The sequence below is a fragment of the Plectrocnemia conspersa genome, unplaced genomic scaffold (genome assembly GCF_051122295.1).
Source record: "Plectrocnemia conspersa isolate PC_06_02 unplaced genomic scaffold, ASM5112229v1 ptg000010l, whole genome shotgun sequence".
Classification (NCBI taxonomy): Eukaryota; Metazoa; Arthropoda; class Insecta; order Trichoptera; family Polycentropodidae; genus Plectrocnemia; species Plectrocnemia conspersa.
Window position 1 is genome coordinate 22704141 of NW_028277174.1, and position 14993 is coordinate 22719133.

General features: G+C 31.2%; 1 protein-coding gene across 1 annotated transcript in view; it reads left to right on the forward strand.

The window, feature by feature from the left end:
- The first annotated feature begins 2913 nt into the window (after positions 1-2913).
- The window catches only part of LOC148231023 (paired box protein Pax-1-like), a 39957-nt gene continuing 27877 nt past the window's right edge, over positions 2914-14993 (forward strand). The window contains exon 1 of the mRNA XM_088194325.1: positions 2914-3285. Within this exon, the coding sequence (XP_088050451.1) occupies positions 3240-3285 (46 nt within the window). The 5' untranslated portion in view covers positions 2914-3239. The remainder of the gene's footprint in view (positions 3286-14993) is intronic.

Here is a 14993-nt window from a genome sequence, read left to right on the forward strand (position 1 = left end):
AAAAACACATTTCACTAGTTTTTAAATTATTGAGAGTAAAATATTTCAGTGTTGAAATTTTACCAATTAAAGGTTCAGAAACAGCAACCGGTTGTTAAAAATTTGGCAACCCATCGCTGGATATATGTACATACGTATCCTACAAAGATATTTCTAGAAGTAACAGTTTTAAAGAACTTTAGTGATTAAGTTCATAAAATTTAGTGATATTAATATGTGTATTTTTCAATATTTGTAAGTAAACAGATTTAACTGTAACGAATATGTCACGATTTTTTTTAAATACATAATAATTTATTAACGTTTCTAATATAGAAATTATTGGTAATACTTTTTTCAAAACAGAAAAGTGTAGGAACGCTTTGAGGAGCCAAAAGTTGCATTTTTACTTGAGATTATAAGTCACGATCCTTATCTATGAGGAAATGTCTGAAAGAAAAACATTTATTTATTTATAGAGCCGTTTTTCTTTATGTATATTGCCGTTTCACGGATGAAACGTCCAAACCTTCCAATCTCGCTAAATGTGCAATCGATAAATTTCCTATCTCAGCTCGTGAAACGCTACCGCTGAAAACTTAATACATGATATAAAATATCGTCGGTGTAAATCAAACGCAGCGCGCTTCGTCTTGCTCCGTTTGTCGGCCTCATCCCGAAGAGGTATTCGCATCGTACGACGAAGCTTCGTTTTGCGGCCACGATAGGTCAACGACAACGAAGTGCGGAGTTGGAGCGAAACAAAAAATCTCGTTCGACTCTCACTTAGACGGTCAATCGAGTGTCTCGGCGGCCAATGGGACAGAACGCTTCTGTTCCGTGCGATATACGAAAGCAGTTGCGCAAAACATTTATTTTGTACTATCTCTAGTTTCGATTTTGTTAAATAGCCGTTTATCGTTTTATGAATGGGGTTATTTTTTTCTCACACACACATCATTAAAAAACGCATTCGGCGCTCAAGAAACTAGCACGAAAAACATATTTATTCAAAGCATTTCAAAACTCCAGGGTTGTGAAATTATTTAAAATTATGTAGAATAAATAAAATAAATGAAGCATATAAAAAAATCACTACAATCTTTATTTTTTATGAACATAAAAATACTTATCATTTAAATTTAAGGATATTATGGGAGCCTATTTATTTAATATGGCCAAAACTACGCACTCTAGTAACCCCGAGGTGACTGCGGCGCAAGGCAATACAATCCTTTGGCGGATTTCGACGGGAAGACTACAATCGGCCGGGCCTCGTCCGCCGATCTCTTATATCATCATATTCAATTTTCAAGCGTGCATCACAAAAACCGTGCCCATCACCTTGCTGGCCGATTTCAACATCTTTGCCTTCTTTGGCGACGATTTCATTTCCAAAAACCCACTATTTCGACTATTCCGTTGTCTCTAGAGTGTAGTGGTAGATCCATGTTTCATCAATGCAAAAACTCGTGAGAATTGCGACTGAAAAATGCCATACCAGTCATTGAATAAACCACACGAGTGCGTTTATACTGCACTGTGACAAGCGCGGCACCCATCTTGCCGATATATTTTTCGTATCCAATTTTTCGTGCAAAATTTAAACCACTGAGCCATGTGATATGCCTGTGGCCTTAACAAGTTCATGCACTTTGAAGCATCGATCACTCAAGACCATATCGTGGATTTTGTCGTAGTCACCTCAAGTGGACGTCCCGAATGATGTACATTGCTTGTGGAAGTACGACGACCTTTATGCAATTATTAACAGTTTTAAACGCAAGTGCAGATGTGCCATGAACTTTATCCAACTCAGCTTTAATTTCTTTCGGTATTTTGCCTATCAAATGAAAGAGTCTGAAAACTACACGAAACTTGCTTCAATCGACTGTAAAAAAGTCTATTGACAGTTGGTACTTTTCAAAAAACGAACTTGTTTCGATAATAAAGGGTGTTTTTTAGAGGTTTATTTATCGAATTGGCAACACATTTTTCAGCGACAGGCAATTTGACAGTTGACAGCTGATTTGTGCTCAGTTTGGTTTGCCATGTCACCATGAATAGACTTACGCCAGAACAACGTTTCCAAATTGTGTGAATTTATTTCGAAAATCGTCGTTCAGTTCGCGAAACTTATGCGCTACGTCGTTTTTACGGTCGACATAAATGTCCATCTGAGCAAGTAAATCGAATAACCATGGATCGTTTTCGCACTACGCATACTCTAATTGTTAATACGCATCATATTTTGGATTTTACCTCATAGAAGCTTGAAAACTATAATTAGTTTTAGGTTGGGTTTGAACAGCATATGGACGTTTCGCAACTGTCAAATTGAGTTTCATATACATTTTAGAGCTGCATATTAGTTCCTATTAGTTCAATTATATTTTCGTTTGTAGAAATATGTATCCACTGGTGAAAATGTATTTGGACTTTAGTAGTAAAAATATAACTTTACCAAAAAATACACATTCACTGTAACATTTATACATCGGATGTAAATAAATAATGATAAGTTTGTAAATATATATATATATTACTAGCACCTACCAGATAATTCATATTTTTACTGGTAAAAATATATATCTACTGGTGAAAATGTATTCTGATATGATTTTACTGAAATGGCATATTTAAAAAAATATTTTTGTAATAGATTCGAGACTGTTCTTTCTAGATTTTCTTTTAGGAATAACCACACGAAACTAAATGTATTATTTATTTATTTTCAAAATGTCTAGACGTCATGGACATAGAAACTATCAGTAAAAAACAGATGTCAAATACGTATGTTTCAAGGACTCCAAAAAGTTAATATTAGTATAATGAAAAATAAAAGCTCGCTGCACGGTTTCGTGCCCCTGCAACGACGGCCGCTGAAAAAGCTCGCGTTTGGCGTAGCGCGTGCAACAGTAGTTTGCGCGATATCGTTCGTGCAGCACGGGGCGGTTCGCTGCGCTCGCGCGCGCTCGGTTTCGCTCGGCTGCGCCCGGACGATCGCAACCGCCTCTTCCTCGTTCGCACCGCTCGCACGCCCTATCCTCTTCCCTCTCGCACACTCTCCGACTCTCGGACGGCAGCGGTCGCACTCGTTTTGCGCTACCAATCGAGCGTGCCCGCTTTCGCTGCTTCTATATCGCTAATGACATGTGACCGATATGTAACAGACTCGCGGTCGACAATAAACAAACAGTGCTTCATAACATTAATCATTTTTTGTGTAACATGAAAATCAGAAAGAAAAGCCTACGCCAATGATTGCGCCTACGAAGGAAATCGACTACAACGCCATGGACACAGGTACCGTCCTTTTAACTAATTTATTAAGTGTTAAACGTTCGTCTTTTGAAGTGTGTTTGTGTGATGAAGGCGATAACGACGCCGACGTATTGATAGATTAACATAGAAACAAGATCAAAGACAGTTGTTATTTTATTGTTATGCATTCGGAAGATAAACGCGATGCGTGTTATTTTATTGTGTTCGTATCTTATCGCTTTCATTCATTCCACTGAAAACTTCAGTGATAGGAATACGCATAGTCGCTTCCATAACCGTTATTTGGCCATAATAATGATTATAATATGAAAGATTTATTAAATATTATCAACATTTTTAATCAACAAAAGACTTTATTAAATATATGTTTTTTTTTTCAAATAAAAATATATAATATATATTTTTTAAATAAAAATATTAAGTTCAAATATAAATTAAAAAATATAGTTTAGCTGTACGATGCTTTTCCGACGATAACGTTGTAGAATTGTTCTTTTGCTTTAACCTAGAATACACAATTTATAATTAAATATAATTTAATGGTTCATAACTTATGTCTCTAATGCAATTTTAATTGGTGTAGTTACCTATTATTCTGGATAAAAATATATTGCGTATTACTCCACACGGAGCAAGAGATCTAATTAGCTGTTTTTATCTTTAATGTTAAATATTGGTTTTAATCGCAATTGCGACAACCCATTTAAACCCAAGTTCTGCAATATGTTTAGTAATTTAAAAATTGTAGTTCAGATTGTACATATTTTAAGGTCTCAATACATAGATAGCCTGCGGATTTAAGCCGCGACATGAGACTCGAATCTTCATTTATAAAAATGCGCTATTATTAAAAATTAGCCCTAGCTGCAAAGTGACATATATTAATTATAATTAAAATACACCTAATAATTTATAATTAATTATAAAGATGTCACCAATTTCCACACATTCGTTCTGGTGGTTAATGCTTACATTATGTCAGTTAGTGCAGATTTACTCCGTTGTAACCATTAGGCTTACAACAGAAGATTTTATATAAATTAAAATATAAAAATACACATGAATTTGATGCTCGCTTTTCATTTCATGCAGTGTTTATTTTATCTTTATTAATTTTAATTTTCCATTTGATAAAATAATTATTTTAATTCGGAAGAAATTTTAGATTCAGATTTTTTAATATGCATACATTATTATATTGAATCAAACAGAAGCAGCTCAAGTAAACTACTTTACAGGACGTTCATTATTTACCGAAACTTCATAACTTATTATCTAGTTATTATTAGGATTTTAAATAATGTATATTAGGAAAAGCTATAAACACATATGTGATGATTGATCAGAATTATAATAGTTATAATTATTGATTGTAAAGCACAGTGGCGGATCAAGATTATTAGAAACCTCAAGCGCAACATAATTAGTTTATATATTTTTTGTTTATATAATAATTCTGTGATCTGTTTAATTTATTCTTAAAGTGTAATGTAACTACATCTGAAAAATAATGGATTTTAAAGATCATATTAAAGTTGAGAACTTGAAAATTTATTGAAAACGTCGAAAATTAATTGTGTAACGATAAGGAAATCCCCTGAAAATTATGAGGCCCTAAGCGCGCGTTTATTTTGTTCTATAGATGATCCGCCATTGTAAAACACAAAATACATATACGTGACTTATGTTATGTTACACGCTAAAACTTTTTCCATATAGAACAGCAATGCTCCTGTGCCTTTTTTATATTTAATAATCGAGATTCCATGATTATTCCAAGCAGATTATTGATCAGTAATTTTATTCGGTTTTTTTTTTTTTAATACCCGAAGAGTGACAATAAAAATCGATTCCATATTATCTATAATTATAAAATAAAAAAGATCCTGCACTGCAGTTAAACTATGCCGAAAGTACACATGAAAAACGAACATAAATATAAAATTGAAAAATGCGTGATCTTCTATTTTACAAACACTTAATAATACGACTTTGAAAGATTGATTAGACCCTTGAGTTTATTTGGTGATTATTATTCTAAATTTAAATTAAATATTCTAAATAAATAACAAATATATATTCAAGGTGTTCTATAATCTAAATCATGTTATAATCAATTATTTCGAAATTTGAATATGCTGAGTTCGCCCCTAATATTCCCAATGCCTCTTATGGTAATTATCAGTGACACTGAAACGTGAACTTTTAATAAAATCATTAGTGTTTTCATAAAATAAAATTGCAATTTTTGAGTATTTATATTTAAAAATGAGCTTAATTTCTAAATAGCTAAAAAATACATATATTTAAAAGGCAACACAAGTGTTCAAAGTCAATGAATAACATCCGAAAGGCCTGGGTTCAAATCCGATATAAACCCTGTATTTGCGTTTTACAATTCGTAATTATACTTATTAAAATTCCAATTGATCATCATAGGCTCGGTTTTCATAGATTTTCCTAATCTCATTGATGAATATTGTGTATGTGCTATAAAAATTATCCATGTAAGAACTATATATTATATAAACAGAAATATACTTGCGATCAATTAATTGTTAATTTATTTAAAAATATAACACAGATTATAAGTAAAATATACCAATCAGAATTTTGCGCTGCCTAATCAATTAATTCCCAGTATTTTTTTTTTCATAAAATAACCAAATTGTGTAGATCTCGATATTTTTTCACAGAAATTTTTTAAATTGTTTATATTATTAATATCAACCAGGCTTAATCAGTAAATTTAACTAACATTTAGAGTTGCAGATTCATTTGTGGATTTTAATTATATCATAACTTTACAAATAATAAAAACATACATCATTTCCAGGCATTGATTGTTTGTCAAAAAGGTTGATAATATTGATCTTCTGTTTTTGTTTTCTTCTTTGCTTATCTTAATTAATAATAACTATTTTATACTCCGTCTCAAATTTTTTGCTACATATTTTATTCGATTTATTTGGTACTTATTGATACAAACTGAATTATCAATGAGCCTTCAAAAGTTTTTAACTTAATCGTAACGCATATGTATTCATTTTGCGAACACCGAACCCTAATTCTTGAAAATCATTTGCACCGTTGTTGCTAAAATAAAAGCTATTTGTCGCAAGAGCCGCCAGTACCTTTTTGGCTCATAAAAACGAAAACAAAAAAACACCGGGCTGCAAAGAAACTTATGAACCGAATAATAATTTACCTTACCTTTTGACACTATGTCGAACCGTAATTCTCACTAACAATGTCGATTTCGCAAGCCGACTAATCTATTTTTGTCTGAAAAAATAAACATAAAAATGTCGACGCACCCGAGGAGCAAGCAAACAATAACTATACATTTTTAAAACTTGCATTATCGTACTTATAATACATAAAGTTTATTTTTAATATAAAACGGAAATTAAAAAGGTTCATAAACTTTGATCAAGACTGCTTAAAAATTATCCATAATGATTAGAATGTTTTATACATAATATACTTACAAAAAACAGTTTCAGCTCAATAAAACTTACCTTTCATTACCCGAATATCGAACGTATCGAACATAATATCAATAATAAATCTATTAGTAGCAATACTTGCTGCTTTTTTTTGTTTCATACAAAGTCATTAGACTGTAAAGGAATTCATTAGGTTTAAAATATTTTATCACTACGTGAAAACGAAATTCGGCGAAACCATTCGCTGTGTCGATTCTCTCGAACGACAGAAGCGTTTTTTAGTCTGAAAAAATAAAAAAAGAGCTATGTAACACCTGCAATCTCAACGCACTTTAGGGACAATGTACGCATTAGCAATACAGTAAGTCGAACGAAATTCGAGCAATTTTTAATACAATATGTTTAGCTTCAAAGTTGCAAATTACCTATTAAAATATCTAGTTTGTACTTAAATGTTTCTTTAATGCAATAGCATCATCAAGTTTTTGCTACTTTCGCAAATCTTTCTCAATCATATTTCAGTATTAAGCCATCTTCTTTGTTAAAAAATCTTTGGTTACTCGTTTTCTTGTCGTTCTTCTGAAAACAAGTCATTGCTCCTCAAGTTTCATTAGAACTTCGTTGCTCATTTTCGTTAAAAATGAAATTTTTTTTCAGATTGAAATCCAGTTCTTTGATTATTTCGAATATTTCACCAATAGTTTTACTAGTTTTATAAACACCATACTCTCCAGAATTGCGTTAACGATTTGAGGTTTAGTCTATTTATAGCTGTTGTAACCTACCTAAATGTTATTCGTATGTGTTACACTTTGATCCTTTGTTTGAATAATAGAGATTGTATTTGTAATAACGAACATTATTTTTTAAGACCCTTGGATTTTCACTGTGCTAAATTAAAAGTTGTTTGATTTTGAAATTCCCAGCAACATTTCCTCCATTTGTTGTCTATTTTTAGATACTCTAAATTTAAGAGTATCTAAAAACTTATACAGAAGTATCTTTAGAAAAAGCTTTACCATATTTTATAGTTTAAAACACTGACTCTCTTCTCTGCTATTATTTTATATGGACTATTATATTTAACATTCGCGTAAGTACGAAGTCACTTAAGCCAAATACTTACTACTACTAGACTCTAATTTTCTTAACATTATACATTATTTTAAAAGCTTCCTTAAAGTCTAAAAAAAATTGCTCCAATATTGGAATATTAAATTTATCATCAAATTGCATATTTAAGCTAATTTGCCCCCACGCATGACTAGGTCCAAATCCCAAAGATGTTTTAGAAGGACTTCTAAAACGTTTTCAGACAGTCTGAAAGAACTTTACGCTGATTTGATTCTACAACATTATGACACATAAAAAAAATTGTATAACTTAAAGACAGAGACGTCATTTCAGATTTTTCCAGGGTCGTTTTTATTTAATATTTATATATTTCATTAAATGACTTACATTTTTCTGGCTAAATTCAAGGTAGTCTCTATTTAGAATCGACGTCAAAAGTAATAAAATCGTGCCGTCGATGTCGTAGTGGAAACGCTCGATTATTTAGCGTTTATATTAAAAGTTGTTATAATAATATTACGACTTACAATAAATGAGAATCGAATGAAGCACGTCTAAACCAAATTTTGACCAATAGCAGATCGCAAAAAACAATTATCACTTCTCAGAAGTCAAAAATCCACGTCAAAAGCAATAAAATTGTGTCGGTGCCGTCGCAGTGGGAACGCTCGTTACCGAGCGTTCCCACTACGACGACACCGACACGATTTTATTGCTTTCGACGTGAATTTTTGACTTCTGAGAAGTGATAATTGTTTTTTGCGCCCTCCTATTGATCATAATTCGGTTTGAATATTCTTTGATCAGCCCTCTTATAGTATAAGTATATAGTAATATTGGTATGGATAGCTATCATATTTTTACAACATAGTGTAATTGTCAAAAACAGACAAACTATGAAACAATATGCGAGATGCGACGTCTATCTGTATTTATTTCGTTTTTTTTCGCCTGAGAGATGTATTCTGGACTTGATCTAATGAAAGTTCTAAAACTGTAATTAGTTTTAGAACTTCATTAGGAGGTTAGGTTTGGGTTAGAACAGCCAATAGACGTTTCATAACTGTCATAGTCATTTTAGAGTAACATATAATTTCACTAGCATTCATCAGATAAACTGTATTTTCGTTAGTAGAAATATATATACATATATCTACCGTTGAAAATTTATTCGAATTTCACTAGTGAAAATTTAACTGAAAAATACACATTCACTGTTACATTTAAATATCGCATGTAAATAAATAATGATAAGTATGTAAATGTATATATTACTATGTATGAAAAAGTTGAAATTATATAATTTAATTAGCACCATAAAAATATGTATTTACCGGTGAAAATGTATTCCGTTATAATTTCACTGAAATGACATATTTTAAAAAATATTTTCCAGCTCTTTTTAACGTTTCATTTATTTGAATGACATGAATTTTTTTAGCCAAATTCTACCAGCTGCCCCACACTCCCAAATGACATCCCTAGTTAAAGAACCGATTAATGTTTATGAAAAGTGACATGTAAATTGAGGGAAATGTAGAGGTTGATTGAGATCCCAAGCTCACTTTTATCGATTGTTATTGAGGACCACTGATTTACATATGTAGATCCATGAGATGGCGCCATCGGGATGGCAATTGCTAAAGTCGATATGTCCGTTTCAAAACGTAGACATACAAATGGACTCTGGGTTCGGCTACTGCTTCGTGTTTGCGGTTACCTCGACAAAAACAAATGTTGAACAAACACTGTCTGACTTCGGGCCTGTCCAAACATACATTTGTTGTACCTTTGCCGGTAGCTGACGCACTCGACCAATCCAAACACGCACAAATTGTCCAGAGAATCAGGGCTGAACAATTATTCATCAAAAGCTCGCCTGAAAAAAAATTGTGCTATAATTCTCGCGGGAATGGCGTTCGATGACAGCTGTCGGCGGAAGTCCCTCTTTTCGCGCTGCCCATAATTCCTCTTTTATTGTCCATGACTACCGTACCGTTATTTATACCGTGTTAAAAAATAAAATGTTAAATTATAAAAGCTCAATAACTTTAAAATAATTACACATTTAAATATAAATTATTTTAAGTTAACATTGGCCCACTTTTGACACTTTAAAATAAGTTGGACACAAAATAATTACACCTATTTTTTAATCTGTCTAGATGAAATAACAATACTGTAATAGTCTTAATGCAGAACGTAATTTTGTCGATTTTCACGAACCGGAAACAGGTAAAATATGCGAATCCATAGCAAATTTGGAGTACTTTAAAAATGTCGATAAAAAATATCAAGGAGTTGGTTCGTGATTTAAATGATGCGGAGCTTATGAGTGATTTCTAGTGTCAATCAACCTGTCTGGATCAATCAGACTGAAACAAGTCTTGAAATCGTAGACATCTACGTATTTATTATTTCATATATTGAAAAATCAGTATCGTCTCTATATTTTTTCGCTAATTTGTATTAAACACATATGAAATATGATTGACATCATCGGAATTTATTAAATGTATTTTATTGGTTTCGATTATCAGTTTTGCGGAACAGATCCACATTGTAAACCTCGAGAAAATACAAGTTTGTGTACAATTTTGTTTTTTCAATACGCAAAATCTTGAGAAAGAACGACGCCGAACACACATTCATCGGTCCAGATTCTTCAGTACATAAACGTGTGGGGTCCATCGAGAGCTTTGTAAATACGTTTTTACGGAATCAACACCTGGATATATTATACGTACTATTGAGAGATGAAACCTCTTCTTGCTCAACGCTTCTCAAATTAATTTATTTTATTTTACCACCATTAAAATTTAACAGTATTAAATTAATTACAGTTAGTAAATGAAAAAAAAGCTCTCTGAAATGCTATTAATTGATACTAGATAATAAATCTAGTTATATTCCTTAATTTGTGATTCTTGTTGTAGTCATAATTGTCTTTAATTTATTGTGAACAATCAATTACCATCTCCTAAATTTTTAGGAATATGTATATATAAACTTTTTGACGTTTTGATTGCTATATTTTGAAATAATATATACAAAATTCTCACAATAAAAAAGTCTTGTAACAAATGAATTTTCTATAAAATTTTGTTATATTTTAACATTAAAAAATCAGCAATATTGAAAATATATAATATTATAAACGCTTTATATATTTAAATTAAACTTTCTGATATTTTTAATTTTGTATAAGAATAGTACTTGTTCACAATATGAGATTAATTTAATAATCGCTTAAGCAACATATCTGCAAATTCAATGTAATTACTTAATAAATAAAATTTTGATGATCTCTGCACATAGATGCATTTATCGTTAAGTAAAATTCCGATTTTTTACATTTTTCGTTGCTGGTTTGAATGATGAATATTCTGTTTAAAGTACATATACATATATGTATTTATATTTCAATGTAATGATGAGTAATGACGATTATTAATTAATTTTTATTTGCATATAAATTACAGTTAGATAGATATTTAATGGTTTCTCGTGTATATATATAAATTTATATGTACACGAAAAAATGTTACCATCAAAATAAATCAGTGATATAAGTCTGTAACAAATATCAATTCAAATCCCATATAAACTTTGGTGTTTTTAAATTCTATCGTATCTGATTATATAAATATAATTCCGATCGATCATCACAGATATGGTTTTTCTAGCTTTTCTTAATCATACGGATAAATAACGTGATGATTGATTAATGTTGATAATGTGTACGATGTATTGTATATATAAACAATTTATAAATGTATAAACAAAACATATTTTTTTTCGTTTTTTGTCCACGATGTTTCGGTTAAAATATATTTTGCTATTATCTAGTTTGTTCTTATTATGTGATTTAAAAATATTATATTTAATTTCAAAACTTTCTCAAAGCATTAAATGGAATAAATATGTTAAGTTACTCAATGTAAATTGTTTGTTTTTAAAGGTAATATAAGTTTGTAGTGTTCTTTAAAAAAATTTAAACCATTAAAAAATATTCGTTTAAAAATGGACGTTTTCAATGAAAGCATCATAAAATATTCAACCTTGAAAAAAAAGAAAATTATAATTTATACAGCAATGAATGTATAATTGTATACAACATGTAACATTTTTCTTGTAATTGTTTCCCTGACAAAAAATACAAGAGAGGTATTAACGAAAGCAGCTCAATATATTTGTGTAGATTATTGAGCCAGAAATTAAGTCTCAAAAACGTAAAATGGTTAGAGTTGGGGTTGGGTTCACAAAAATATGTTGTTAAAATTGTTGTTCACGAACTATATACTCTTATCAAATTGTTTATATAAAAATATGTTTTCTACAAATATTTTTTACTTAATGAGATGTCAGGCTTAATTATGGAAATTGTTATTCTTAGGTACGCTTCTATCATACATAAAGTGAGTTTTTATACTTTGATTTAATATAGAACAATATCAGGCGCGTATGATGAGACGTTCCCTTTCGCTCGCTCGCGTGTTAAGTGACAAGAGTGAGCGAGAAGAATTTGCCGTGCGGAACGCATGTAACGCACGCCCTGATCTCTCACTCACTCTCGTCACTTAAGACGCGAGCGAGCGATAGGGAATGTATCTCACCGTACGCGCCTGAACAATACCGAAAAAGCCTGTTCATATAAATATTTTATGCGGCACGGAATCAAATTTTGGAGTGCTTTATTTGAAAGTAACCAAAAAATTGTAGTGAGTAAAGTTTTGTTGAATTGTAGTTTTTAAAATGTATCGCATGACAATTCCACAAGAATATGTTGTATAAATACAGATACATCAATGTTTAGCATTAGTAACTTTCATGTTGAATGGATCTCTAATCCAGTAATTGCCAGAATCATGACTGGAAAAATAAGTCTTAATGCTTCTTTTTTAATACCATAAATCTGCCGAGTTACATAAGGGAGCTCTTTATTGAAAGTTTCTATAAAATCGTTGTGTTAAAAAATACTTTTGTGTGTAATAATATATGTGTATGTTTACTTTCCATCACTTCGCACAGAACTTTAATAACTCGGGAATAAAGTAGATGAGCCTTAATAAAATTGACAACTTTAATGTTTTTTTATGGTATATTTTTCGATGCTAATGATTACCTGCGTATGACTTGCGACACTTTTAATTAAAGCAATCGATCTATTTCTTTTTCTTAGTTCTATCAGTGCAAATTTCAACTTATTTTGACCACTCGATTTCATTTTTAGTTATAAAATGATGCAACTATTAAACATGGCCTCAGCTGTAATATGCGAAGGTAGTGAGTCAATAATAACAAATCCTCTTATATTTTATATTCAAATTAATATCAAATAAATGCTAACAAATTAGCACTATTAGAGATGTAGATACTCAAATCCAATTGTAATGTGTAATACTGACTTTTGAGAACTCTTTGAATTAACTTCTCTTTTATATTATATGACATCTTCGATACTTGACCATATCGTTTGATCATGAAATTAAACTTTTATATTTATTGCTTTAGCACCCAGTCGTATTCGTATTTACTTTTGTAGTAGAAGGAATCTGTTGCTCTTCTATATTATGGGGTTTTCTGGTTTTTACTGTTTTTTTATTGATACAACCAGTTGCGATTTTATGCATCAAATTTTGACTTGAAGCAAGTTCTCGTTTTTTTATCTAAAAAAATCGACAGGCTTACTGTGCTCACTGTTTATTTTCTTCCAAATAACGTCGGAGTTTGGCGGGTTACATACTTTCGATTGATAAACATTCGCGACACACATTTAAAGACACAGTTCTTTCCACATATTTATTGTAGATATAAGTGAATCTAAATCATAAATACTCATCACAATCTTTTTAAATAATTCTATAATTTTAACTTTTCTTGATGGATTTCAAGGTAGATGCTCCATAATCTGGGTCGTTTTTTCTTTTATTAACGTTTAATTTAAGAACCGCTGTCATAGTTGATTAATATTAAAAAAAATATTATTTGTTTACCAGGGGTATGAAATATGCTGTTATATTAGAACCCATTTAAAGATAAATAGACATAAAATCACATCTTTCAAATTAGTTATTATATTGGCACTGCTCCGTAAAAACTACTAATAATTATGTTGCATTACATCTATCATAGTAAATTTTTCAATACATTGAATCAAGGAAGGAAGCATTTCAGTCTCTATTTTAAATAAATGATACTTTCGGATATTGAGGCCGAAGGGGTGTGTCTTTGCAGAAAAATTAACGCCGTAAAAGCTGGTAACCGTTTATTTTATAAACATAAATAAATTATCATTGCAATCAGGCAGGTCATGGAAATCGGAAAGTCTTCACTAGCGTGTTGAGTTGTATTATTGTCAGCTGTGATTTCGTGTATCAGCTGAGATCTGATACGATTTCTTGTCCATGTAATTCTGCTACTGATACGTCGCTAAGTGTCACATCTTTAATAAAGCTGATTCAAGACAGCTCTGGTGAATCGCGGATGAGGACACACCAACGAAATGTTTTCACGCATTCAAATGGCCATTCCGGCGATCATAGAATAATAATAGTATTATGCGCTTGGTATAACGTATTGTCTATCGCGCATTCTTTCCAAACAAAGAGAGTTTTTCATCGGCATTGTAGTACAGCTGATCCATGCAGTATTTCTAAATATTTACGCAATTGTTTGGTCACAAGATCTCTCTCCCATTGTTGTCTGAATATATTGCGTGTGGCCGACTTTTAAGACAATTTATAACAAACTATGCAGATGGTTATTTTATAATAAGATATTTAAAAATATATTTTTTTAAATATACACTATCAAATGATGGCGGACTTGTTTATGTCTTAAGTTTTTGTGTTCTCTATTGTTCCTATAAAATGATTTCACAATTTCTCAGTTTCACGATATATTATCCTAAACCAGTGGTCGGATAAAAAATATTTTTTTTTTGAGGTAATGAAAGCGAAAAAAATATTTGTACTATATCAATTGAGATGTGTGTATTATTTTTTGCAATATGCTATTTTTCCGGCTTGGTTTATTGTAGGCGATGTGTCAGAGGAGCCTAAACGATATGCCACTGCCTTTGAAAGAACTTATCTATGAAAAATACAAGGGTTTTTTACTGTAACACATTACGGTCCGTTCACGCGTTTTCGCGTGATAGCGAATTTTTTTGTGGTCAATCCATTCTCACGCATTTTCGAAGAT